This window comes from Clinocottus analis, unplaced genomic scaffold (assembly GCF_023055335.1).
Source record: "Clinocottus analis isolate CAN_PGR_092001 unplaced genomic scaffold, fCliAna1.0.p SCAF_3, whole genome shotgun sequence".
In the NCBI taxonomy this organism is placed as follows: Eukaryota; Metazoa; Chordata; class Actinopteri; order Perciformes; family Cottidae; genus Clinocottus; species Clinocottus analis.
This window is the reverse complement of record NW_027176042.1, coordinates 187,589-215,000: the sequence shown is the minus strand read 5'-3', so window position 1 is coordinate 215,000 and position 27,412 is coordinate 187,589. Positions and strand designations below refer to the sequence as shown.

At 41.4% G+C, this 27,412-nt stretch overlaps 1 protein-coding gene, 11 non-coding genes, 3 pseudogenes and 2 gene segments (V, D, J or C); 3 read left to right on the top strand and 14 right to left on the bottom strand.

The window, feature by feature from the left end:
* Positions 1-602: 602 nt before the first annotated feature.
* On the bottom strand, positions 603-2,310 carry LOC137796743 (Ig kappa-b4 chain C region-like). The segment is given in 2 exon segments: positions 603-1,018; positions 2,132-2,310. A coding segment is annotated over 1 exon segment (273 nt).
* Positions 2,311-8,938: 6,628 nt separating this feature from the next.
* On the bottom strand, positions 8,939-14,226 carry LOC137796014 (E3 ubiquitin/ISG15 ligase TRIM25-like). Its single transcript, XM_068593646.1, is given in 3 exon segments — positions 8,939-8,962; positions 13,433-14,139; positions 14,142-14,226. Coding segments are annotated over 3 exon segments (801 nt in total). The 5' UTR covers positions 14,212-14,226.
* A 1,062-nt stretch (positions 14,227-15,288) lies between these two features.
* On the bottom strand, positions 15,289-15,370 carry trnas-gcu (transfer RNA serine (anticodon GCU)). Its single transcript has one exon. It is a non-coding gene; the product is annotated as a tRNA-Ser (tRNA).
* A 1,186-nt stretch (positions 15,371-16,556) lies between these two features.
* On the bottom strand, positions 16,557-16,638 carry trnas-gcu (transfer RNA serine (anticodon GCU)). The gene has a single exon. It is a non-coding gene; the product is annotated as a tRNA-Ser (tRNA).
* Positions 16,639-17,689: 1,051 nt separating this feature from the next.
* trnar-acg (transfer RNA arginine (anticodon ACG)) lies at positions 17,690-17,762 on the bottom strand. Its single transcript has one exon. It is a non-coding gene; the product is annotated as a tRNA-Arg (tRNA).
* Positions 17,763-18,309: 547 nt separating this feature from the next.
* On the bottom strand, positions 18,310-18,382 carry trnac-aca (transfer RNA cysteine (anticodon ACA)). The gene has a single exon. It is a non-coding gene; the product is annotated as a tRNA-Cys (tRNA).
* Positions 18,383-20,165: 1,783 nt separating this feature from the next.
* Positions 20,166-20,237, bottom strand: trnaq-uug (transfer RNA glutamine (anticodon UUG)). Its single transcript has one exon. It is a non-coding gene; the product is annotated as a tRNA-Gln (tRNA).
* A 116-nt stretch (positions 20,238-20,353) lies between these two features.
* On the top strand, positions 20,354-20,425 carry trnag-ucc (transfer RNA glycine (anticodon UCC)). Its single transcript has one exon. It is a non-coding gene; the product is annotated as a tRNA-Gly (tRNA).
* Positions 20,426-20,855: 430 nt separating this feature from the next.
* trnag-ucc (transfer RNA glycine (anticodon UCC)) lies at positions 20,856-20,927 on the top strand. The gene has a single exon. It is a non-coding gene; the product is annotated as a tRNA-Gly (tRNA).
* Positions 20,928-21,184: 257 nt separating this feature from the next.
* On the bottom strand, positions 21,185-21,256 carry trnaq-uug (transfer RNA glutamine (anticodon UUG)). Its single transcript has one exon. It is a non-coding gene; the product is annotated as a tRNA-Gln (tRNA).
* Positions 21,257-21,372: 116 nt separating this feature from the next.
* trnag-ucc (transfer RNA glycine (anticodon UCC)) lies at positions 21,373-21,444 on the top strand. The gene has a single exon. It is a non-coding gene; the product is annotated as a tRNA-Gly (tRNA).
* A 266-nt stretch (positions 21,445-21,710) lies between these two features.
* trnaq-cug (transfer RNA glutamine (anticodon CUG)) lies at positions 21,711-21,782 on the bottom strand. Its single transcript has one exon. It is a non-coding gene; the product is annotated as a tRNA-Gln (tRNA).
* Positions 21,783-22,520: 738 nt separating this feature from the next.
* On the bottom strand, positions 22,521-22,629 carry LOC137797757 (5S ribosomal RNA; annotated as a pseudogene).
* Positions 22,630-23,060: 431 nt separating this feature from the next.
* On the bottom strand, positions 23,061-23,178 carry LOC137797654 (5S ribosomal RNA; annotated as a pseudogene).
* A 74-nt stretch (positions 23,179-23,252) lies between these two features.
* Positions 23,253-23,371, bottom strand: LOC137797653 (5S ribosomal RNA; annotated as a pseudogene).
* Positions 23,372-24,148: 777 nt separating this feature from the next.
* trnas-gcu (transfer RNA serine (anticodon GCU)) lies at positions 24,149-24,230 on the bottom strand. The gene has a single exon. It is a non-coding gene; the product is annotated as a tRNA-Ser (tRNA).
* Positions 24,231-25,128: 898 nt separating this feature from the next.
* Positions 25,129-26,940, bottom strand: LOC137796465 (Ig kappa-b4 chain C region-like). The segment is given in 2 exon segments: positions 25,129-25,625; positions 26,760-26,940. A coding segment is annotated over 1 exon segment (273 nt).
* Positions 26,941-27,412: the final 472 nt, after the last annotated feature.

Below are 27,412 nucleotides of genomic sequence, written 5' to 3'. Positions count from 1 at the left end.
CATAAGACCCTCCCAATGCAAAAAAAAATAAAAAATACAGTTAATGCATGATCAAATAATTAACGCCGTTAAAGGATTGCCAGATTAACGCTGAGTTAACGTGTTAATCTGCCCAACCCTGCTTTTAACGCAATACAAATAGACTTTTATCATGTAATCTTAAACTCTTTCGAGCCATCATGACTATACCTTGAATAAAGAAAGGAGCAAATTAGTAGCATTTAAATGGGACATACTTATAACAGTAGTTGTAGTTTTGGTTTCTCGAAGAAATTGAACTTTCTTGATTCTTGTTGTTCTGAGTTTGTTCTGATGGTTGAATTCACTTAGTGAAGTCACTTTAGATAAAAGCGTCAGCTAAATGAAATGTAATGTAATCATGGAGAGATTAAAAGATGTTCATCAGCTCAGTTCTTCTTCAGCATATAAAACATTTGCTGTTTCTATTCAGAGAAAATCATTAAGACACTTAAATAATAATCAACATGAAAACAGCTGATTGGATGAAAACGTCTTTATTATTTGAAAACACTGAAATAATATTTAAACGCTGCAACAAGCTGGTGAATATTGTTATTGAACAATGTCAAATAAAAGACAGAGAGAGAGAGTGACAGAGTGAGACTGAGAGCAGTAGCAGACTGGAACCAGTAGCAGAGTCCCAGTGAGGCAGCTCAGGACTGGGAACACTGGTCTCTCCTCAGTGTCTCTGAGAGCGGAGTCTGGGAGCCCTGGCTGGCCTCACAGGTCACAGAGCCCACCTTCCTCCACTGGTCTGCAGGGAGCCTCAGGGTGCTGCTCCAGCTGTAGCGGCCGTCCTTCTCCAGCACCCCGAGGCTGCTGCTCTCCTCCCAGCTGCTGCTGCTGCTGATGCTGCTGCTGCTGCTGCCGTCCACCTTCCAGGCCAGACTCCAGTCTGAGGGGAAGCCCTTGTTGGCCAGGCACATGAGCGTGGCCTTGCCCTGCTGCAGCTCCTCAATGGAGGGGGGCAGCACCGTCAGGGTGGGACGGACATCACCTAGGAGACACCAATCAGCTTAGAGGACGGGGACCACACAGCTGTCAATCAAGCACCACGTGGACACCTTTACTGTGAGAGAGTTGGTTTTCTCCTATAAGGAGTTTCTGCCAGATGTTTGTTCTGCTCCACCAGTCACTCACTCACACATTGTTTCACTTCCCTTTAAGAAGCCTCTCATGCAGATCAGCACAGAGAGAATCATCGTACAGAACCACCAGAAATATAGCAAACTACACTGAGATGAAACACCAAGACGTGGCCCAATATTACAACTGCATCACTGAAAACCTTAAAGAAACATTACTTTAAATATTTAGTCAGAAGTTTCTGATGTGGATGTCAGTCGAGATTCAAAACTGTTTAAAATATTTTCAAAATGTAGAAGATTTTACACATCATGAAATACCATCTGTATCTTTACTGTGTTCAATTTGATTTGAATCCTAATTTTTTATTAAGGTGTAAAATTAATTAGAATTCTCGTTAATTATTTTTTTGAAAGAGTTCATGTTTTAACTGTTTTAAATTTGAAGTTGTTTAAATTTCAGGACGACATGAACGTGTAAAGACAAGTTTAGTGAAGCTGCTCTGAGTTAGTCTCCATGATAAAGGTGGAGATATAAAAACACTAAACATATTTTAAATGTAACCAAAGTATTTTATCTGCCTCAAACATCCTCAAACTGAATTTAAAACACAACTTTACAAAATCATATTGAGTAATTTAGTGCAGGAACTTACTTCCAACATCCAGTCTGGTTCCTCCACCAAAAGTCCACCACAGTGACACAAAGTCATTGAGCCGTCGTACAAAAACCGTCTCTGTGACTCTGACTGACTGAACTACATCTACAAGCACTCAAGAAACTATTTCACCATTAAAGTTGGAGGAAATGATTTATTCTACAGTTTAAAGTTTGACTTTTGAAACAACATGTTTCTTTACTTTCTGTTGCTGAAGTGAACTTTGTTTCTTTGTGCAACATTTTTGACGAAAATGTCGTTCATAAAAATTCAAAGAAAACTATTTTTCCTACATTGTTGAATATAATAATGAATACAAAGACAGTTGACTTCTGAAATAATAAAAATGGTAAACATTTGACTTACTTCCAAATTCCAGTCTGGTTCCTCCACCGAACGTGTACCACAGTGACACAAAGTCATTGAGCCGCCGTACAAAAACCTCTCAGTGTAGAGAGACACGGCTCTCTGACTCTGACACCAACAAACTCACCAAACTCAGTCACAGTTTACACACTTCATGTAAGAACTGGTCCAGATGTTTAAACCTGAGTCAGTAATGATGCATATGAATTTAACAATGAATTCATTAAATGTTAGACATCCATGAGCAACATGTTTTGAATCATAATTTTCGTATTGTTTACTTTACAGGGACAAATACACACTGACCAACAGTAAAACTGTAAGTGAGCCAAAGAGGCTAATTTTCATCTGCTGTCCCTGGCCAGTTTTTATTTACAATAACACAAAACTAATTCATTCAATATGTATTCATATAAAATACTATAGGCACTTAATACATAAACACCAAACAAGACAAATACACATTTGCACTGAATAGACAGGCAGGACAAACAGCACATTAATGTTTGCACATCCGATGGGCAACAAGCCATTCCCTGAGGCCATGTTTGAACTTTTTGTATGTTTTTTTTTGTTCGTATGTTTGATGGAAGAGCATTCAATGAGTTTGCTGATTTAATGGAAATATATTCCTAAAGACAAACATGTATTCCTGCCAATTGTTAATAATAGTGTTTGTGGTACACTATAATAAATAAATTGGCATTTTGTTTAAATTTGTACCAAAGTGACGTTGATTTGTGTTTTAGTGAATCAGGAGGATTTTACAAAACATTCTTGAATAAAATGTTTTCTTCAAAATGTATTTGTCAAATGTTAGACATCTATGAGAAATATTAACTTGTCTTTCAGTAAAATTAATTGATGATTGATCAAGTTATTCCTGAAGAAAAACATGTATTCCTGCTAAATGTCAATAATGGTCATACATGCATGTTTCTTGTACACTATAATAAATAAATGAACAATATTTGTTTAAATTTGTCCTACAACGAGAATGAATTGTGTGGTAGTGAATTAGGAGGATTTTACAAAACATCTTATATTAAAATGTTTCCTCTAAACTCAAACTAAAGACTGAAATGAGCTCTGACACATTCCTGATCAATACTCTGATGAAGTGATTGATCCATTGATCATCAGCATCATCAGAGTCATCAAGTCCCTGTTGGAGTCCGTCAGAGCATTTCCATAGAGAGCCACTTTGCATCAGCAGCACCATGCTCCAGTGCTCTGGGAGACTTTATAGTCCTGAGAGTTGGACACTGGATGACTGACAGCTGTCCTTCATCACAGCAGAAGACACAGAAATCCTCCTCATCAAAAACATGACTTTGATCTGCGTCCTCATGTGGACTCTCCTCTGCTGCTGCTTCACAGGTAAAGTCCAGAGAATCAAACTCCTCTCCTCTATGAACATCGTCCCTCTGAAGTGAAGCCGACTAAACCGTGACGCTGCTTTATGTCTTTGTCTCTGTGTCCTCAGAGTCCAGAGGACAGGTCACAGTGACTCAGCCTGGAGCAGTGAGCTCTGCTGTGGGAGGCTCCGTCTCCATCTCATGTCACACCAGTCAGAATGTTTATACTTGGAGCAGCTATCATGCGTTAGCCTGGTACCAACAGAGAGATGGAGAAGCTCCTAAACTGCTTATATGGGGAGCAAACAATCGACAATCAGGAATTCCAGCTCGTTTTTCAGGCAGTGGATCAAACTCTGACTTCACTCTGACCATCAGTGGAGTCCAGACTGAAGATGCAGCAGTTTACTACTGTCAGAGTTATCATTACATCAACAGTCAGTCGGTGTTCACACAGTGAAAAAGCGTCATACAAAAACCTCCCTCAGTCAGACTGAACAGAAACTGAACTGACTGCTGCAGCTGGAAGCTACTGAAGAGACTGATACACTTCACTGAAGACACACACACACACACACACACACACACACACACACACACACACACACACACACACAAAATCTACACAATAAAATGCATCAACATCTCAGACTTCTCATCTCAGTCTCACATCATGAAATCAGTTTGTTTGCAGATGACAGACTTTTATACATCATAAAATCTTCATTCATAATCTTCAATCATAATCTTGAGTTCAATCAAAGCAGGTTTTCTTTCCACACTCACTTCTTTAGTATATGAACATCACAGTTGAATCTATAAATTGAAGTCTGGATCTCAGGTAATTAAAATATTTAACACAATAAAATCCTCTGACAGAGAAATCAAACCTACAGGCATTTAAACAGTTCATCCGAATTAAGAGAAATATTTTCTCAACTTTGCAGAATATTCTTTTTTGTGTAGCCTACTGACAGTTATACTGATAGTTTAATATATAATGGACATGAATTATCTTTATAGTGCTCAAAGATTTGAAGAAAATCAAGAAAAAAAAAACTTCCCATATAACAACTAAAGTCCTGGTTGTTTTTATTGGAAGTACTTTGTGTTAAAATAATAGACCTCATCAAACCCATTGTGATGCAGCAGTTATGCACAGTGCCACAACACATTACACTTATTTGTTACATTCAAGACAAGGTTTTCTATTAGACTTGTGATTTCATATGAAACCAATAATGTTGCTTATTTGTTAAAAAAATCCAAGTGCCAAAGTATGTGTAGTGGCCGATCTACGTGTCGGCCACTCTGCTGGGTGCGGGATAAGATCCTGTTTCTCACGCGCTGCTTCAGTAAAAAAGAGTCCAGCCGTTAGTATATCTTTGGGTTATTGCACATTTACTTATCAACTGACGGCAGTTACAAGTTGTTATTTGGACTTCCTGAGCTGATTTACGAAGTTTGTTGGTCTAGCGGTAAAAACCGTCTGATCTCCCCGTCACCCATGCATCATCAATCACCCTTGCTCGTACCGGTGCCCCGTATTTAAACTATCACAATAAAACACACATTACCACAATAAAATACCCACCCGTGACTAATGGCTCCTACAGTATGTGTGAGAAAGGTCACCCATCACCTGAAACAGAGAAGGAATGATCATTAAAGTTTATTGCGGCAAAGATACTTTCATTGAACTCATATGAAGTCTTTTTATCTGTCTCTACATGAGCCCTGAGACAAACCTGTCCAGGTGAACTCTGCCTTCACCCAACGTCAGCTGATCGGCTCCAGCGCCCCGTGACCCCTTAAGAGGAGAAGCGGTTTGGAGAATGGAATATTAGTTCATGTGCTGTATATATCGTTCAATTCATAAATTATGTTGTTGTGAGTTATGGCAGGACTTGTCACTGCGTGTGGTTTATGGCAGTTGGTTGTTGAGTCCTTATTTCTGTTTCATACTTTGATCATTTCTAGAAAAGATTGTGTTACAGAAACACAGATGTTTTGAAGTTGGACGAATTACTGGAATGTCTTTTTATTCTAATAAGTATTCTGTGTTTCTGTGTCGTATCAAGGACACTGATACCAACAGACATAAGGACTTCATACACAGAGAAGTTTAAAGATACAGTAAGATCTTTACTTGAAGGCTCAATACACAGGTAAGCAGACAAAAAAGCAAATGTATGGAATAAAAGATCTCACGGCTGATACTCAGATAAGATGAACTGGAATAGTTTAATAGGTTTTAATAATTAAACACAATCAACATCAACCAAACCGCCAATGTAAACCATCAAAGGTTCTTTATTCCTCAACACTTCATATCAGATGCTTTAAACAGAGCGAGCTGTCACCAGTGAGGAGGAACCACCCTGACGTGTTGAGGACAGCTACACTTCACTGACTGTGTGTTTGCATATGTGTCCTGCCTCTCTGCTGCCAGCCGTTAAGAGGCCAGTGTTGATCAGTGGCTGTCCAGGCCTTTCAGAGACACTGACACGCCGGCAGCACGATGATGATGTCACTGACTCTACTGCTGAGCACCCTGGGGCTCCTTGTTCAGGGTGAGACTCTCTTGTGAACACGTTGGTTCCCCAGCACCATGTTCTGCTGTGATGGAGAACCACTGGAACAAGCAGCATTGACCTTCTTCCATCTGTTCTCCGGGTTAAAGAAATGAGACTCTTCTGTTGGGATGTTGATCATCTTTCTCCAAACTGGATTTGTCTCAATAACCCTTCTGCTCTTCTTCATGTTTTCAGATTCATCAGGAGAAATCCTCCTGACTCAGTCTCCTGGATCTCAGTCTGTTGCTCCAGGACAGACTGTCTCCATCAGATGTAAAGCCAGTACAAGTGTTGGTAGCTACCTTCACTGGTACCTTCAGAAACAAGGAGAAGCTCCTAAACTTTTGATTTATTATGCAACCAATCTTCAGTCTGGAGTTTCAAATCGTTTCAGTGGAAGTGGATCTGGAACTGACTTCACTTTGACCATCAGTGGAGTTCAGACTGAAGATGCAGGAGATTATTATTGTCAGCAGAGTGACAGCTACCCGTTCACACAGTGATACACCGTCGTACAAAAACCTCCTCAGCTAAAGAGGAACTGATGTGACTCAACAGCTGCACTGACACTAAAACAGACGTTTTAATAAAAAGTAAAATGTAGTTTATAATGATTTATTTTGAAGTTTCAACACTAAATATATCATATTTAAGCTGAAAGGTTATATTTTTGAGACACTCATTGTTTTGAAAGAATCTGCTGAACATCAAAGCTAAACTCTGTTGAAGTCTGATTTTCATCCTTTGATCAATTTAATCCACAGAGTAGAATAACAAATAAAAGTGTTTTTTTTTGTTGTTGTATTTTTAAAAAATTTTTTCAGGTGAAACTCGAACACACTCACTTTGTTCATTAATTCCAAACTGTCACATCACGACAAGATTATGTTGATAATATATTTTGGTCATACATTTTGGCTCAACAATATGCATTATCAGTTTTCAAATTGAACTGGATGAATCATAAACACTCTAATAAAAAATACATATTCTTCTCTCATTTATATTTCAAAAAAGGCCGGATTCAATAACATTACTGAAAGGCTTAAAAAAAAAAAAGAAAAGAAATTGTAAAATACAGTACTCATTTTACAAAAATGAATGTAATTTAATTGTCTTTGGCCAGTAGTTTTAAATTCAGTTAATTCTAGTGACGTCAACCAAAAAAGCCACAACATTATATTATTCTCTTATGAAATGTGTGAGGGACGATATCTGTTATTAAACCACTTGTTTCAGCTCTATAGGCTCTGTTGACATTACTGTTGGACAGTGTATGGATGCGTTAGGAATCTGGTCATATTGACTCTTAGATTCTTGTGTTGTGCTTTATCTGTAGCAAAGCTTCACATTGAGCTTTAATAATGTCACAACACGAGACATATGAGTTTTGAACCGCGGTCCACCAGTTAGTGACTCGTGATGTACATGAACACATCTGATGTGATTGATTTGTATTCAGTATTTTAATAAACATCAGTTTTACTGCAAGCAGTGAAAAATTATCATGGCTGAAGTCAAATAATCCTTTTTGGGAGATAATGTCGACCCACAATTTCTTGCGGTGGCAACATTTAAAGTGACGTTTCATTCGGCCGTTCATGAGAACAAACAATCATGACCAACAAACGCAAATCATGTCAATAAAGATTAGCATAGATTGGAAATACTTCCAATAATCTGTTAAACCTGCCGGCAAACTACGATCTTTACGTTGCTGCTGCTGTAAAGTGATGAAACTGCTGTAAAGTGATGAAACTTCTGTATTTGATATTCTCTCTCTGGTGTTGAACTGCAGCTTCAGCCCTCATTCTTATCTTTTCCTTCAGTTACAGAAGTTTCAATGAAAGAGTTAAACTGGACGAGCTCTTCAGTCTGAGTCATGATTCTTTCTTTTTAATCAATTATTTTGTTCCAGTACAATAAAACACTATCAAGTTATGTTTCATAAACTGTTGTCTGCATAGTCTTATGATCAGATTATAATCTGCATATAAACAAAAACAGTATGAAGGGATATGAGACACATATATATGACACACATCGTTAGTGGGATAACGTATTTAATTCTGCATGTTTGAAACTGAACAAACAGTCGATGTGATGATCCTGCAGACAGACAGGAGGAGACAGAGACTGTGCTCACCTCTCTTTTGAGTCTTTTGCTCAAGTTTTAATGTCTGATTAAACATTATCACAATCAAAACATATTCAAATGTGAAAACTCAATCAAAAAATACAATTCATGTTATGTCACCATATGCAGATGATAGCCTGCTTTTCTTATCACAGAAAAAAGGTCAAGACACATAACTTTTATGATACACTTGATGAAATCTTTATTGTATTAAATGTTGAAAGCATCAACACAAGCAGGAAGACGTTCATGTAGAAACATGTCATGAGAGAAAGAGAACCAGAGAGAGAGAGTTACAGAGTAAGACTGAGAGCAGTGGCAGACTGGAACCAGTAGCACAGTCCCAGTGAGGCAGCTCAGGACTGGGAACACTGGTCTCTCCTCAGTGTCTCTGAGAGCGGAGTCTGGGAGCCCTGGCTGGCCTCACAGGTCACAGAGCCCACCTTCCTCCACTGGTCTGCAGGGAGCCTGAGGGTGCTGCTCCAGCTGTAGCGGCCGTCCTTCTCCAGCACCCCGAGGCTGCTGCTCTCCTCCCAGCTGCTGCTGCTGCTGCTGCTGCTGCTGCTGCTGCTGCTGCTGCTGCTGCTGCTGCTGCTGCTGCTGCTGCTGCTGCTGCTGCTGCTGCTGCCGTCCACCTTCCAGGCCAGACTCCAGTCTGAGGGGAAGCCCTTGTTGGCCAGGCACATGAGCGTGGCCTTCCCCTGCTGCAGCTCCTCACTGGAAGGGGGCAGCACCGTCAGGGTGGGGGCGACTCGGCCCACTGCAGAGAGAGAGAGTCAGAGTTCATATGAGGGGCAGCAGAGGAGACGACTAGTTCTGTTGGTCTTCCTCAGATCGGATGAAACTGATCTTAAAGGTCTCACTTCCCCCTCTGAGCTCAGTGAGCGTGACAACAGACAGGTTTCAGTACTGAAGATAAAACATCTGTACTTGCCTTCTTTCTTCTGAGTTACATTACAGCAGTGGTTCTCAAACTGTGGGGCGCGACCCTCTGGTGGGGCGCGAAGGTATTACAGGGAAATGTATTTTTTTTTAAATTTTTTAAAAATAATTATTTTATGAATAATTCTTTTTAAATCCCACACTGGGTCGATGATTCTCTGCATTTCACCCATCCTTAGTAACTAAGGAGCAGTGTGGTGCTGTGAAGCACTGGGGCTTCAGTGTCTTGCTTAAGGACACTTCACCATGAAACTATGGAGAGAAGAGGGATCAAACCGGCTACCTCGTGGTTTCAGGACGACCACGCCCCCATGAACGACATGAAAACTGGTTACATTTGCGCATGCGCGATCGCGACAGATCCTTTGTGAGTTGCGACACACACATGTACCACTGTGCAAAATGAAGACATTTTACAGGAGAGAAATCATATGGAGAACAGCAGCAAGATTCCAAGGAGAAAATATGACGACTCTTATCTCGCTCTGGGTTTCACAGTGAATGCGGTATGAGATGAGGAGAGACCAGTCTGTGTTGTATGTCTGAGAACTCTGGCAGCAGACAGCATGAAGCCCAACAAATTAAGAAGACACTTGGAGACGTCACACCCCAGTCACGTACCACTGGCATTCTTTCAGAGAAAGCTAGATGACGACCGCAAGCAGGCTACTCACTTTTAAAAGTGTCATCTTTAAGCAACAAAGCACAGCTGGCGTCATACAAGGTCGCATACAAAATTGCACAGTGCAAAAAACTGCACACCATCACCAAAGAGCTCATTCTCCCCTCAGTGCTTAACATGGTTTTAAGGATGCTTGATGAGAGTAGTGCTGCCATATTGAAGACTATCCCTCTGTCTAATGACACAATTGCATGAACTGACAGACACACGGTTTGCTTTACAAGTGGACGAGGCTACCGACAGCAATTGTCTATGTTCACTTTGTCACATCAGAGTCACTGAGTGAAGATTTGCTGTTTTGCAAATACGTTGCAGGCAGAGCGACAGCCGATGAGCTCTTTAGGCTTCTGGACAGTTACCTGACAGAAAACGGGCTGAAATGGGAAAATTGTGTGGGTTTCTGCACAGATGACGCGCAGACCATGGCAGGGGAAAAAAAGGGCTTGCAGGCGCTGATAAAGAGCGTCTCTCCAAATGTGCAATGGACTCACTGTGTTATACACAGAGAAGCGCTCGCAGCAAGACAAATGAGCCGTGAACCGAACGAGATGACGCTATCAGCGTGGTCAATTTCATTAAAACAAGACCCCTGAAAGCACAACTGTTTTCGGCACTCTTTGAGGAGATGGGATGTTTCACAGCGAAGCAAGGTGGCTCTCACGAGGAAAAGTGTTGTAGCGAGTCTTTGAGCTCACAGAGGAAATTCGTCCTGTGTCTTTATCCTCCAAGTCTTGACTCCAACGAAAGACTCCTTTGTCTATATCTTCTGAGTCTTCATGCAAAGAGTATTCACTGATGCAAAAGCTGATGCTTCAAATCCCCACCTGGTTTAACACCAGACTGTAAAAAGTTGCTCTGAATCACAACACAGTAATTTTGAGCCTTTTTTTCCCTCCTTTTTTCAGCAATAGACCATAATCCGTTTTAACATTATTTTCAACACAAACTAAGATGCCCCCAGATTGCTGGGGGCAACACACGCACGCACGCGCACGCACACACACGCACACGCACACACACACACACACACACACACACACACACACACACACACACACACACACACACACACTTGTGTGAACACCTGTTCGCAGCCCCATATATAAAAAAGCAGGTGTTTGTTATGGGAACCATCTCTATCCTGCTTCATGTGCCCATCCCCCCACGTGAACCACACCTGCCAGACTAAACAATGTTTATCTTCTCACTTTACCCCTAAATACACAGGGAACATCAAAGGAAGGGTTTCTTTCACGTCTCTCCTAATAAATACTGTACTATTGTCTGTTTAATTTGTGTTGCAGGAAACCTCCACCAGGCTGATGTTGAGGCCCAGGTGTCTCTGCAGAGCCTCAAAGCTCATCAAGTAAGATCCCAGTAGACAAAACCCCACATAGTCATTACACACAGCATCGTCCGCAGTAAAAACATGTTGTACTTCTAATTTCAATCCAATGTCTCTTTGTTCTTCTACTGCAGGTAAGAGGACTCCTGCCCATGGAGAAAACAATAAAGTCAGTCGTGGATATTTTATTGTTTGAAATGCAGTTTTTCCAGTTCAAATTGTTTTTGTACATTTCCCTCTTGACCAGAATATTTCATTTTTTCCACTTGAATTTTACTGTTTACTGTTAAATTACCTAAAGACATGTTTAACTTGTCACAATAACATGAAGAAAGGTGAACATTTTAAAATGTTGTATGTTCAGGAATAACATGAAATAATGTTGTAGTTTACAAAACTTAATTTTTTTTGCAAAATGAAATGTAAATTGTAATGTGTCTATATATATATATATATATATATATATATATATATAAATATATATATAATGTTGTAAATTCAGTAATCTTGTGACAGTGCATAACCATTTATTCATGTGTTTATTTATTATTACGCTGCGGACAAGTGAACTTCATGTTTTTGTTCACACAAATATTTAGAAGCTCTTTAAAAATAATATATGCAACACGTTTAACCCGGTACACAGCGGCTCGGGTGCAATTTGTGAGCTTGGCCACAAGATGTCAGGAAATATTATTTTAAATCCATTATTTCAGGATCCATTTGTCTTCAATATTGAACTAATAAAGGTTTAACATTAACTAAGAAAAACACCGTATTCAAGTTACGGACCAAAAACCAAGGCATTATTTCACTGAACTAAAACGATCACAATATAGTAATAACAAGATTTTACCTGCAAATTTGATCATTTATTCCTGTTTTTAATAACTTATTAACATTTAGAACTGTCTATTACTTCTTGCTTACTATTATTTATAACTATATGCTTGATGGTATGTAACTGTTTTACTTACTTATTAACATTTGTAGTTGTTTTTAAATGACTTACTAACATCTATAACTGTTTTTAAATTACTTAACATTTATAAATGTTTATTAGTTCCTTACTAACATTTAACAACTGCAGACCTGATTGTTTAAAACTGTTGATTAATGATTTACTTGCTTTCTTATCCTTTTTGTTTATATGTACACATCTATAATAATTCATTTATTTCCATTTCTAAATATTGGGTCTGGAAGTCTAGAATTTTGGTGTATTGGTTTATCGCATGAAATAACAGAAACAGAAAAAGATGAATAGATTGTATAGACAAAGACGTTGTGCGGTCATAATACACAAACACAGAAAATGCAGGATGTGCTTATGTACCATAGAATTTATTGGGATCCATGTTATATCAAAAAGTATAAGTTTTACATTTTCATCTGTAAATGACGCTTGATCAACAATATTAACAGATTCACGTCATCCACACAATCAGTTTAAGAGAAGTTTAAATGTTCATGCAGAGAAAAAACAAACGTCATCATGAGCAGTGAGAGTCTCCATGGCTAAACACACACACAGGAAGGAGCGCCACCTACAGGAGCTCATACATTTACACAACAATCACGAGAAGACGTCAAAGTACCGCCTCCCACAATGTTTGACTGACAGCTGATCTCTGTGCAGTAAAAAAAACGCCTCAACAATCAGCTCTCAGCCACAAACAGAGACTGAATGAGTTTAAAAGTTCAAACAGTGTTTAACCTTTAAAAGGACTTCTGTTCATTTCAGTTTACTCAACTCAGCAGTGGCTCCATAACGATAAAGTCCAGCATAGAGATGCTGAGTGAATGTGGTCTGGACTCTGTGGAGGAGAGTCATGGTTTCAGAGACGCTGTAGAAGGACAGAATACCTGCGCTGTGATCCAGGTACACTCCTACTCTGGAGGACTCAGGAACTGAGATGGGAGTTTTGACTTTGTTGTGAATAAATGTATGACTGTTATTGAAACATAACAATGCCCAAGATTTGTTATTGTTTCCAAATCCACATTCATCACTGTTCCCTTCTCTCTTGATATTCTTGTATGCGACTGCTACAAAAACTCCTGCTCCTCTCCACTCCACCTCCCAGTAACAACGTCCAGTCAGATTCTCTCTACTCAGAACCTGATACGAACCAGTGAATCTGTCTATGTGACTAGAATAAGACTGATGATCAATCATGAATGTTACTTTTCTGTTCTCATCAGATAATAACAGCTGTTTGTGTACTGTGTTTGGATCCAGTGTGATTTCACGTGAATACCTTAAGAATACAGCTCTGGTCGTTTCTTTTCTCCAGGAGACGGATCAGCTCGGTGAAGGTCTTCTCACTGTCCTCCACTGTTTTATCAGCAGAGAGATTGATGGCCTCCACCTCCTGATGAAGCAGCTTCACGTCCTTCTCTCTGTCCTGGATTCTCTGCTGGATGTTTAGTCGACTCCCCTCCAGCTCTCTCTGCCTCTCAGTTCTTTCTGCTGCAGCTGAGACTGTGTCGTGGCCTTTATGTTCCTCCATTAAACAGAGATAACAGATACGCTGCTGATCAGTACGGCAGAAGATCTTCGTCACCTCATCGTGACGAGAGCAAATGTTCTCCTGGAGCTTGATGGAGGGCTTCACCAGCTTGTTTTTCTTTAATGAAGCCGCTTCATAATGAGGCTGAAGGTGTTTCTCACAGTAAGAAGCCTGACATACCAAACAGGACTTGAAGGCTTTCCGTCTCCTCCCAGTGCAGACATCACAGGCCACGTCTTCAGGTCCAGCATAGCAGTGATCAGCAGCAGCAGCAGCTTGGAGTCCAGTCTTCTTCAGTTGCTCCACTAAATCTGCTAACATGGTGTTTTTCACCAGGACAGGCCTCAGTGTGAAGGTCTTCCTACACTGAGGGCAGCTTTGGAGTTTCTTCCCATCCTCTTCATCCCAGTAGACCTTAATACAGTTCATGCAGTAACTGTGTCCACAGGGAATATGTCCTTCAGTAGATCCAGACAGATGGAACAAGAGAAGCTTTCCCGGTCCAGCTGAACTCCTTTCTCTGCCATTTCACCTCTCAAAGACAATGACTGTATAAGTTTCACTTTCTCATAAGTAATTCTACTTTGAGCTCTGATCTGAATAACACGTGTCTCTGCAGTGAATGGGGCGCGTCAGCTGCTGCTCTTTACCTCTATGTTGGTTACATTCACCTATTGCAATGTTGGAGAACAGGAAGAACAGGGAGCGGTTTTAAAGCTGTAGTTCATTCCAGGAGGAGGAGCAGTTTGAGAGAGACTGTGTAACACTTGTTTACAAAGGACATCATTTCTCTGAAAGAAACACTGATTACTTTAACTTTTTGAAGGTAATCTCTGCTTAGAATAAACAAACTCTCTTCTTCCCTGAATATAGTTGAATGAAAGTTTTTAATGATAATAATAATACAAATACAGCAGAAGTGTCACGGCTGGCTCAGAGAATGAGGACCCAAATGCTGATGCGTGGTGCAAAACATAATTTTCTTCTTCCAAAACAAAGAAGGTGTCCGACTATGAAGCCAAATCCAGGTCATATGTATTGTTCATTTGGAAAAAAAATTTGAACCTGAAAAAGGAAGTTTTGTTGTTGAACTTTGAAAAATTTATCGGGTTCAATTTTAAAAAAACAAAACAAAACTCCCTTTTTCAGGTTCAGAGTTTTGACCCGTATCTGGTCTGGGGGGCGTGGTATCCATAACATGTTAAAAAGCATGAACTAGTTTTATTAAAGTGGGGGTTTTGCCAAAGTGGGATATTGAGCATAGAGCTTGCTTTGCATGCGAGAGGCAGTGGGATCGATGCCCACATTCTCCAAGTGACTTTGGCTCCTACTCTTATGTGGAAGATTTGGTAGTATGAGCATTATGGGACTTCTTGCACCAGTTGAGCTGAAGACAGCAGCTGTGTTTTTATTCCACCAAAACTTGGAGTAGAAACAGTAGAATCACTGTTGTTTAACAGATGAATCATGGAAGAGCAAGACATTTTAGACTTTTCTTGCTGGAAATTAGCAATTTCTAATCTTGAAACTGCATTTTGCTTGGGTCTTGAGCTCAATGGTGCACATTACACCCATGACATGGCAGACCAAAGCAGAGTGGACTGCGACGAGGATGGGATTCGAACCCACGCGTGCATAGCACAATGGATTAGCAGTCCATCGCCTTAACCACTCGGCCACCTCGTCGTCTCAACGCCCTTGCGTGAAAGGTCCGATCCAGTTCACCTTCCAAACTGATTATACAGGTCTGGAATGTTTGGAAAAGTGTGACCTGGCGGGGGTAGAGGAGGAGATATAGGCGTCTCTTGCCTGACACATAAACTACTCTTGGGGAATTAGCTCAAATGGTAGCGCGCTCGCTTAGCATGCGAGAAGTAGCGTGATTGATGCCTGCATTCTCCACCTCTCTGAAAGACTTTATTTTCTGATACTGATGGAAAACAAGTTTGTTGTTTAAAGTGTCCTCCGCAAATTGGGCAGGATCAGGGAGCATCTTGTTGCAGTGGCTGCTGGCCTACCCTATCTTCATTGGATCCCAGTGGAGTCCACAAAGTATTGCAAAGATTGCAACTACCAAATGTCACCATAAAATTCAGTTCCAGGCCATTTTTTGTGTGTTTTTTATGGGCCTGGAAAGTTGAAAAAAGCATGAAATAGCGGGTAGGAGAATGGGCGGGTAGGAGGAGGCATGGCACGTTGATCCATTGCCCTCTTGTGTAGAGGGGAATTAGCTCAAGTGGCAGAGCGCTTTCTTTGCATGCGAGAGGCAGTGGGATCGATGCCCACATTCTCCACCTCTTTGAAAGACTTTCTTTTCTGATATTGAGAGAAAACAAGTTTGTAGTTTAAAGTGTCGTCCGCTAATTGGGGAGGATCAGGGCCCATGTTGTCGCAATGGCTGCTCAGACTTAAACCTTCCAAAGTGATTATACCGGTCCGGAATGTTTGGAGAAGTCTGAACTGGTGGGGGTAGAGGAGGAGATATAGGTGGCTCTTCCATGAGCCTTAACCCTATTGTGGGGAATTAGCTCAAATGGTAGAGTGCTCGCTTAGCATGCGAGAAGTAGTGGGATCGATGCCCGCATTCTCCAAGTGACTTTGGCTCCTACTCTTATTTGGAGTATGAGCATTATGGGACTTCTTGCACCAGTTGAGCTGAAGACAGCAACTGTGTTTTTATTCCACCAAAACTTGGAGTAGAAACAGTAGAATCACTGTTGTTTAACAAATGAATCATGGAAGAGCAAGACATTTCAGACTTTTCTTGCTTGAAATGAGCAATTTCTAATCTTGAAACTGCATTTTGCTTGGGTCTTGAGCTCAATGGTGCACATTACACCCATGACATGGCAGACCAAAGCAGAGTGGACTGCGACGAGGATGGGATTCGAACCCACGCGTGCATAGCACAATGGATTAGCAGTCCATCGCCTTAACCACTCGGCCACCTCGTCGTCTCAGTGCCCTTGCGTGAAAGGTCCGATCCAGTTCACCTTCCAAACTGATTATACAGGTCTGGAATGTTTGGAAAAGTGTGACCTGGCGGGGGTAGAGGAGGAGATATAGGCGTCTCTCTTGAGAACAGGCAGGTAGGAGGAGGCCTGGCACGTTGATCCGTTGCACTTTTCAGCAGAGGGGAATTAGCTCAAGTGGTAGAGTGCTTTCTTTGCATGCGAGAGGCAGTGTGATTGATGCCCACATTCTCCAAGTGACTTTGGCTCATACTCTTATTTGGAAGTATGAGCATTATGGGACTTCTTGCACCAGTTGAGCTGAAGACAGCAACCGCGTTTTTATTCAGTTCCAGGCCATTTTTTGTGTTTTTTGGGCCTGGGAAGTATAAAAAAGCGTTAAATAGCGGGTACTAATCACTATACGATCACGGCCACATGCTTATTTTTTAACACAAAAACCAGCTCACACATCATTCAGCCTTTTTACAGCTGTAAATGTACTGGAATTAATAGTTATCAGAGCAGGAACTTGAAAAACTAGCATCAAGCTATACCATTGTTCAAGAATTGTTTGAAGTTCAGGTGCAACTTCAAATGTTCAGAGTACATGTCAGATTAGATTTTTACAGTATTATAAAGGGACTTGTTGTACCAGGATTAACAAGCTAAAGAACTGCACAAGCTAGCCAGGAGTCAAACCTAGAATCTTCTGATCCGTAGTCAGACGCGTTATCCATTGCGCCACTAGCCCTACAGTGATACTTTTGCTGTAAATTCCATGATGTTCCAGCATTTCATGCAAACTGTTGTGAGTTTTATTTGCTGAACAGATGGAGAACTGCCTTTTTACAGCTGTAAATCTACTGGAATTAATAGTTATTAGAGCAGGAACTTTAAAAACTAGCATCAAGCTATATCATCGTTCAAGAATTGTTTTAAACTAAGGTGAAAATTCACATGTTCAGAGTAGACGTCAGATGAGTTTTTTTTACAGTGTTATACAGGGACTTGTTGGACCAGGATCAATCTGTGAACAAGCTAAAGAACAGCACGAGCTAGCCAGGAGTTGAACCTAGAATCTTCTGAGCCGTAGTCAGACGCGTTATCCATTGCGCCACTAGCCCTACATTGATATGTTTGCTGTAAATTCTATGATGTGCCAGCATTTCATGCAAACTGTTGTGAGTTTTATTTGCTGAACAGATGGAGAACTTCAGACTGGTGTAGCCGGAAAGCATAAGGCTTCACGCAGAAAACACGACTGAAGCTGTCAAGTTTGACAATGTGTGAAGTAAGACGAATGTCAGAGTACAACAAGAATAGCTTAAACAAGACCAACATGCTGCCGTGACCCGGATTCGAACTGGGGTTGCTGCGACCACAACGCAGAGTACTAACCACTATACGATCACGGCCACATGACTATATCTTAATGTAAAAACCAGCTCACACATCATTCAGCCTTTTTACAGCTGTAAATCTAATGGAATCAATAGTTATTAGAGCAGGAACTTTAAAAACTAGCATCAAGCTATATCATCGTTCAAGAATTGTTTGAAACTACGGTGCAACTTCAAATGTTCAGAGCAGACGTCAGATGAGGTTTTTTTACAGTGTTATACAGGGACTTGTTGGACCAGGATCAATCTGTGAACAAGCTAAAGAACTGCACGAGCTAGCCAGGAGTTGAACCTAGAATCTTCTGATCTGTAGTCAGACACGTTAGCCATTGCGCCACTAGCCCTACATTGCCACTTTTGCTGTAAATTTCATGACATGCCAGCATTTCATGCAAACTATTGTGAGTTTTATTTGCTGAACAGATGGAGAACTCCGGCCTGGTGTAGCCGGAAAGCATCAGGCCTCACGCAGAAAACATGATTGAAGCTGTCAAGTTTGACACTGTGTTAAGCAAGACGAATGCCAGTGTACAACAACAATAGCTTAAACAATATACAATTCCAACATGCTGCTGTGACCCGGATTTGAACCGGGGTTGCTGCGACCACAACGCAGAGTACTAACCACTATACGATCACTGCCACATGATTGACACAGTGCTTATTTTTTCACATAAAAGTCAGTTTACACATCATTCAGCCTTCTTACAGCTGTAAATCTACTGGAATTAATAGTTATTAGAGAAGGAACTGTAGCTGTCAAGTTTGACACTGTGTGAACTAAGACGAATGTCAGAGTACAACAAGAATAGCTTAAACAACACCAACATGCTGCCGTGACCCGGATTCGAACCGGGGTTGCTGCGACCACAATGCACGGCCACATGATTGACACTGCTTTTTTTTTAAAGTAAAAGTCAGTTTACACATCATTCAGCCTTTTTACAGCTGTAAATCTACTGGAATTAATAGTTATTAGAGCAGGAACTTTAAAAACTACCATCAAGCTATATCATTGTTCAAGAATTTATTAAGATAAGGTGCAATTTCAAATGTTCAGAGTAGACGTCAGATAAGTTTTTTACAGTGATATACAGGGACTTGTTGGACGAGGATCAATCTGTGAACAAGCTAAAGAACTGCACGAGCTGCAGACCTGTTTCTTGTTGTTAGCGGCTGGTTCCCCCTTCGATCTTGCTTCATTTGAGAAGCTGACTGACATAATTGTGACTATCAGACACCAGCAATGAGTTTGAATGTCAGCTAGTATCCCACGTGTCTCATATTCTCGAGTACCACACTGTATTAACCCATATGTAAACCGGTATCCCCAATGTCAGTCTCGTATTCTAGAGCACCAGGGTTGCGACACTCTAAATGGGCCAAATAAGGGTTTTAACTGAAGGGGTGTCCTTAAGTGTGGGTCCACGGGGTCTGATGGTGAGCCGGGTCATGGGGTGAGCTCCAGTGGTGGGTCTGGTTCTCAAGGGGTCTCTTAAATCCTGTCGCCCGTTTCCTTATGCTGTGCATTTACAACTTGGGGCATTTTGACACCTGTCCTGCCAGCGGAACGCTCCTCGTCAAGGAATCCTGGTCTTCCGCGTGACAAGCGGAGATACTGTACTCGATACGAAAGAGGATTGATGAACTTGGATTTTGGGTTGGTTTTTCGGGATATACAGGGAATACAAAGAATGATAGCGTGAAAATGTGAAAGCTAAATGCACATTTACTGTCCCTTCTTGTGTTACATTTTAGTTCATTCAATTTTTGTGGAACTATGCTAAGCCCTTTTAGTGCATTGTTGGTATAGTGGCTAGCAGAGCTCCCTTCTAAGCATTTGACCAGGGTTCAATTCCCAGCCAATGAATCTCAATGATAAGTATGTCCTACACATGGTGGCTGAACATTTTAGGGTTACTTTCTTAAATAAACAAAGATTTCTTTCATTGGAAAAAAAAAGTCCTTGAACCGCCGAAAATGTCTTGCGAAAGATCAAAGTTGTGCCTTTAGAAGTACACGCCAAATTTTGTGGCTACTTGCATTGTCTCACTTATCTCTATATCACATTTGAGTTTCACAAAAGCATGGGAAGAACATGGCAGTTGTTTTCCATGTGCATAATGAAGGTTCCACCGAGAGTTGAACTCGGATCACTGGATTCAAAGTCCAAAGTGCTGACCTTTACACCATGGAACCAAGCTCTTTAGTTTCCTTATTGTGGTTGAAGGTAAATCTGTCAGTTCCCAATGTTACGCACTGACTTACATTTCAGTTCATTCAATTTTTGTGTCATCATGCCAGGCTCTTTTTGTGCATTGGTGGTATAGTGGTGAGCATAGCTGCCTTCCAAGCAGTTGACCTGGGTTCGATTCCCAGCCAATGCATCTCTATGATCAATATGTCCTGAACATGGTGGCTGAACATTTTAGGGTTACTGTCTTAAATAAACAACGTGTTCTTCCGTTGGAAAAATAGTGTACTTGGATCTCCGCAAATGTCTTGCGAATGATCAAAGTTGTGCCTTTGGAGGTTGACGGCAAATTTTGTGGCTACTTGCATTGTCTCACTTATCTCCATATCCCATTTGAGTTTCACAACAGCATGGGAACAACGTGGCAGTTGTTTTCCATGTGCATAATGAAGGTTCCACCGAGACTTGAACTCGGATCCAGAGTGCTGACCATTACACCATGGAACCGAGCACTTTAGTTTGCTTGTTATGGATGAAGGTACTTGTGATAGTTCCCAATGTTACACACTGACTTACATTTCAGTTCATTCAATTTTTGTGTCATCATGCCAGGCTCTTTTTGTGCATTGGTGGTATAGTGGTGAGCATAGCTGCTTTCCAAGCATTTGACCTGGGTTTGATTCCCAGCCAATGCATCTCTATGATCAATATGTCCTGATCATGGTGGCTGAACATTTTAGGGTTACTGTCTTAAATAAACAACGTGTTCTTCCGTTGGAAAAATAGTGTACTTGGATCACCCCAAACGTCTTGCGAATGATCAAAGTTGTGCCTTTGGAGGTTGACGCCAAATTTTGTGGCTACTTGCATTGTCTCACTTACCTCCATATCCCATTTGAGTTTCACAAGAGCATGGGAACAATGTGGCAGTTGTTTTCCATGTTCTTAATGAAGGTTCCACCGAGACTTGAACTCGGATCACTGGATTCAAAGTCCAAAGTGCTGACCTTTACACCATGGAACCAAGCTCTTTAATTGCCTCGTTGTGGTTGAAGGTAAATCTGTCAGTTCCCAATGTTACACACTGACTTACATTTCAGTTCATTCAATTTTTGTGTCATCATGCCAGGCTCTTTTTGTGCATTGGTGGTATAGTGGTGAGCATAGCTGCCTTCCAAGCAGTTGACCTGGGTTCGATTCCCAGCCAATGCATCTCTACGATCAGTACGTCCACTTATGTCCGAGACATGGTGAATCAACATTTTAGGGTTACCGTCTTAAATAAACAAAGCCTTCTTTCATTGGAAGAAAAGTCCTTGAACCGCCGAAAATGTCTTGCGAATGATCAAAGTTGTGCCTTTAGAAGTGCACGCCAAACATTTGTGGCTACTTGCATTGTCTGACATATCTCCATATCACATTTGAGTTTCACAACAGCGTGGGAACAACGTGACAGTGGTTTTCCTTGTGCATTATGAAGGTTCCACCGAGACTTGAACTCGGATCACTGGATTCAGAGTCCAAAGTGCTGACCATTACACCATGGAACCAAGCACTTGAGTTTGCTAGCCCCTGATGGGCTGGGGGAGGGGGCGTTGGGGGTTTGTGGCTGGATGATGGGCCTGTGGGGGATGGCGTCAGGACTGCTGCATTATCTTTCAAAGCGGCAGTAGAAGTCGTTCAGCTCGTTTGCCAGGCGGAGGTCGTTCATGGAGTGGGGGGTTTTAGGCTTGTAGTTGCTGATCTGCCTGAGACCTCTCCCGACAGAAGTAGAGTCACTTGCTGAGAGCTGATGTTGCAGTTTCTCAGAGTACAGTCGTTTAGCATCTCTCACCGCCTTACTAAACCTGTATTTTGACTCTGTGAACAAGTCATTGTCCCCACTCCTAAACGCCTGGTCCTTCTGCAAGCGTAGCGTTCTGAGCTCTGGTGTGAACCAGGGTTTGTCGTCGTTGTGGCTCACCCTGGAGCTGGATGGAACATAGCTGTCCTCACAGAAGCTGATGTATGAAGTTACAGCCTCTGTGTACTCATACAAACTGTTGGTAGCAGTCCTGAAAACGTCCCAGTCAGTGCAGTCCAAGAACGACTGAAGATCCTCCCAAGCCTCACTGGTCCACTTCTTGAATTTCCTCAATACAGGTTTGCAGAGTTTTAGTTTCTGCCGGTATGAGGGAATCAGGTGAACCATGGCGAGGTCAGAGTTTCCCAGTGCAGCACGAGGGACTGCGTGATAAGTCCTGCTGATGGTGGTGAACAGGAGTTTTAAATATTAGGCATCATAAAAATGCTTACTGCACCTGGTATTCCCAGGTGGTCTCCCATCCAAGTACTAACCAAGCCCAACTCTGGTTAGCTTCTGAGATCAGGCGCAATCAGTGGGGTGTGGCCATAAGCTGAAAATGTTGTGGCCAAGGTGAGTTTTATTGACCTGGGGAGAATTGGATGTTTAATTATTAAGCATAAAAAAATCTTACAGCACCCGGTATTCCCAGGCGGTTTCCGATCCAAGTACTAACCAGGCCCACCTCTGCTTAGCATCTGAGATCTGGCGCAATCAGTGGGGTGTGGACGTAAGCTGAAAACGTTCCAGCCAAAGTGAGTTTTCTTGACCTGGAGAGAACTGGATTTTTAAGCATAGAAAAAGATTATAGCACCTGGTATTCCCAGGAGGTCTCCCGCCCAAGTACTGGCCAAGCCCAACTCCGCTGAGATTGAACGGGATCAGGAGCAATCAGAGTGGTGTGGCCGTAAGCTAGAAAAGAAGTGGCCGAAGAGAGTTTTGTTGATCTGGAGAGAACTGGAGTTTTAATTATTAGGTTAAAAAAAGCCTACAGCACCTGGCATTCCCAGGAGGTCTCCCGTTCAAGTACTGACCAGGCCCACTCTGCTTAGCTTCTGAGATCGAACGAGATCAGGCGCAATCAGAGTTGTGTGTCTGTAAGCCACAAAGGAAGCGGCCAAAGTGAGTTTTATTGACCTGGAGAGAACTAGAGTGTTTATTGTTCGGCATTTAAAATAGCTTATAGCACCTGGTATTTCCAGGAGGTCTCCCAATCAAGTACTGACGAGGCCCAACTCTGCTTAGCTTCTGAGACCGAACGAGATCTGGCGCAATCAGAGTGGTGTGGCCGTAAGCTACAAAGGAAGTGGCCAAAGTGAGTTTTATTGATCCCGAGAGTGGTGGTAGAGCGCTTGCTTGGCATGCGAGAGGCAGTGGGATCGATGCCCGCATTCTCCACCTCTTTGAAAGACTTTGTTTTCTGATATTGAGAGGAAAACAAGCTTGTTGTTTAAAGGTTCCTCCGCTAATCGGGCAGGATCACGGAGCATCTTGTTGCAGTGGCTGCTGGCCTACCCTATCTTCATTGGATCCCAGTGGAGTCCACAAAGTATTGCAAAGATTGCAACTACCAAATGTCACCATAAAATTCAGTTCCAGGCCATTTTTTGTGTGTTTTTTATGGGCCTGGAAAGTTGAAAAAAGCGTGACATAGCGGGTAGGAGAATAGGCGGGTAGGAGAAGGCCTGGCACGTTGATCCATTGCCCTCTTGTGCAGAGGGGAATTAGCTCAAGTGGTAGAGCGCTTGCTTTGCATGTGAGAGGCAGTGGGATCGATGCCCACATTCTCCAAAGTGACTTTGGCTCCTACTCTCATGTGGAAGATTTGGAAGTATGAGCATAATGGGACATCTTGCACCAGTTGAGCAACCGCATTTTTATTCCACCAAAACTTGGAGTAGAAACAGTAGAATCACTGTTGTTTAACAAATGAATCATGGAAGAGCAAGACATTTTAGACTTTTCTTGCTTGAAATGAGCAATTTCTAATCTTGAAACTGCATTTTGCTTGGGTCTTGAGCTCAATGGTGCACATTATGCCCATGACATGGCAGACCAAAGCGAAGTGGACTGTGACGAGGATGGGATTCGAACCCACGCGTGCATAGCACAATGGATTAGCAGTCCATCCCCTTAACCACTCGGCCACCTCGTCGTCTCAACGCCCTTGCGTGAAAGGTCCGGTCCAGTTCACCTTCCAAACTGATTATACAGGTCTGGAATGTTTGGAAAAGTGTGACCTGGCAGGGGTAGAGGGGGAGATATAGGCGTTCTTTCACCTCCTCCTTTTCTACCATTCTTCATCTTCTTCTTCCTCCTCTTCGTCTGCTTCCTCTTCTTGTGAAAAGGAGCCGTATGCGGAATCTTTGCTCTCTCAGTCTTCCTCGTCTTCCTCGTCGTCCCACCTACAAACTACAAATGTTTCGTTGCTGCTGCTGTAAAGTGATCAAACTGCTGTAAAGTGATGAAACTTCTGTATTTGATATTCTCTCTGTGGTGTTGAACTGCAGCTTCAGCCCTCATTCTTATATTTTACTTCAGTTAAAGAAGATTTATTGAAAGAGTTAAACTGGAAAGAGCTCTTCAGTCTGAGTCATGATTCTGAATATCATCTTTTTAATTAATTATTTTGTTCCATGACAATGAAACACTATCAAGTTGTGTGGTGTTTCATAAACTGTTGTCTGCATATTCTTATGATCAGATTATAATCTTCATATAAACCATCACAGCATAATGGGATATGAGACACATATATATGACACACAACGTTAGTGGGATAACGTATTTAATTCTGCATGTTTCAAACTGAACAAACAGTCGATGTGATGATCCTGCAGACAGACAGGAGGAGACAGAGACTGTGCTCACCTCTCTTTTGAGTCTTGGTCAAGTTTTATGTCTCATTAAACATTATTATAATCAAAACATAATCAAATGCAAAAACTCAAAATAAATTTCATGTTAATTCACAATATGCAGATAATAGTCTGCTTTCATATCAAAGAAAATAAATCAAGACACATAACTTTTCTGATACACTTGATAAAATCTTTATTGTATTAAATGTTGAAAGCATCAACACAAGCAGGAAGACGTTCATGTAGAAACATGTCATGAGAGAAAGAGAACCAGAGAGAGAGTTACAGAGTGAGACTGAGAGCAGTAGCAGACTGGAACCAGTAGCAGAGTCCCAGTGAGGCAGCTCAGGACTGGGAACACTGGTCTCTCCTCAGTGTCTCTGAGAGCGGAGTCTGGGAGCCCTGGCTGGCCTCACAGGTCACAGAGCCCACCTTCCTCCACTGGTCTGCAGGGAGCCTCAGGGTGCTGCTCCAGCTGTAGCGGCCGTCCTTCTCCAGCACCCCGAGGCTGCTGCTCTCCTCCCAGCTGCTGCTGCTGCTGATGCTGCTGCTGCTGCTGCCGTCCACCTTCCAGGCCAGACTCCAGTCTGAGGGGAAGCCCTTGTTGGCCAGGCACATGAGCGTGGCCTTCCCCTGCTGCAGCTCCTCAATGGAGGGGGGCAGCACCGTCAGGGTGGGACGGACATCACCTAGGAGACACCAATCAGCTTAGAGGACGGGGACCACACAGCTGTCAATCAAGCACCACGTGGACACCTTTACTGTGAGAGAGTTGGTTTTCTCCTTTAAGGAGTTTCTGCCAGATGTTTGTTCTGCTCCACCAGTCACTCACTCACACATTGTTTCACTTCCCTTTAAGAAGCCTCTCATGCAGATCAGCACAGAGAGAATCATCGTACAGAACCACCAGAAATATATCAAACTCCACTGAGATGAAACACCAAGACGTGGCCCAATATTACAACTGCATCACTGAAAACCTTAAAGAAACATTACTTTTAAATATTTAGTCAGAAGTTTCTGATGTGGATGTCAGTTGCAATTCAAAAGTGTTTAAAATAGTTTCAAAATTTGCAACACTATTTGACACAATGAAGAAGATTTTACACATCATGAAATACCATCTTCATCTTTACTCTGTTCAATTTGATTTGAATCCTAATTTTTTATTAGGGTCTAAAATTAAATATTATTCTCGTTATTTTAAAAAAAAAGAATTCAAGTTTTATCTGTTTTAAATTTAAAGTTGTTTAAATTTTAGGACGACATGAACGTGTAAAGACAAGTTTAGTGAAGCTGCTCTGAGTTAGTCTCCATTATAAAGGTGGAGATATAAAAACACTAAACATGTTTTAAATATAAACAAAGTATTTTATCTGCCTCAAACATCCTCAAACTGAATTTAAAACACAACTTTACGAAATGATATTTAGTAATTTAGTGCAGAAACTTACTTCCAACATCCAGTCTGGTTCCTCCACCAAAAGTCCACCACAGTGACACAAAGTCATTGAGCCGCCGTACAAAAACCGTCTCTGTGACTCTGACTGACTGAACTACATCTACAAGCACTCAAGAAACTATTTCACCATTAAAGTTGGAGGAAATGATTTATTCTACAGTTTAAAGTTTGACTTTTGTAACAACATGTTTCTTTACTTTCTGTTGCTGAAGTGAACTTTGTTTCTTTGTGCAACATTTTTGACGAAAACTTTGTCTATAAAAATAAAAATAAAACTATTTTTCCTAAATTGTTGAATATAATAATGAATACAAAGACAGTTGACTTCTGAAATAATAAAAATGGTAAACATTTGACTTACTTCCAACATTCAGTCTGGTTCCTCCACCGAACGTCCACCACAGTGACACAAAGTCATTGAGCCGCCGTACAAAAACCTCTCAGTGTAGAGAGACACGGCTCTCTGACTCTGACACCAACAAACTCACCAAACTCAGTCACAGTTTACACACTTCATGTAAGAACTGGTCCAGATGTTTAAACCTGAGTCAGTAATGATACATATGAATTTAACAATGTATTCATTAAATGTTCAACATCTATGAGCAACATTTTTTTTATCATCATTTTTTTCATTGTTTATTTTACAGGGACAAATACACACTGACCAACAGTAAAACTGTAAGTGAGCCAGAGAGGCTAATTTTCATCTGCTGTCCCTGGCTAGTCTTTTTAATTACAATAACACAAAACTAATTCACAGATCTAATTCATTCAATATGTATTCATATAAAACACTAGAGGCTCATAATACATAAACACCAAACAAGACAAATATACATTTACACTGAATAGACAGGCAGGACAAACAGCACATTAATGTTTGCACATCTGATGGGCAACAAGCCATTCCCTGAGGCCATGTTTGAACTTTTTGTACTTTTTTTTTGTTCGTATGTTTGATGGAAGAGCATTCAATGAGTTTGCTGATTTAATGGAAATATATTCCTAAAG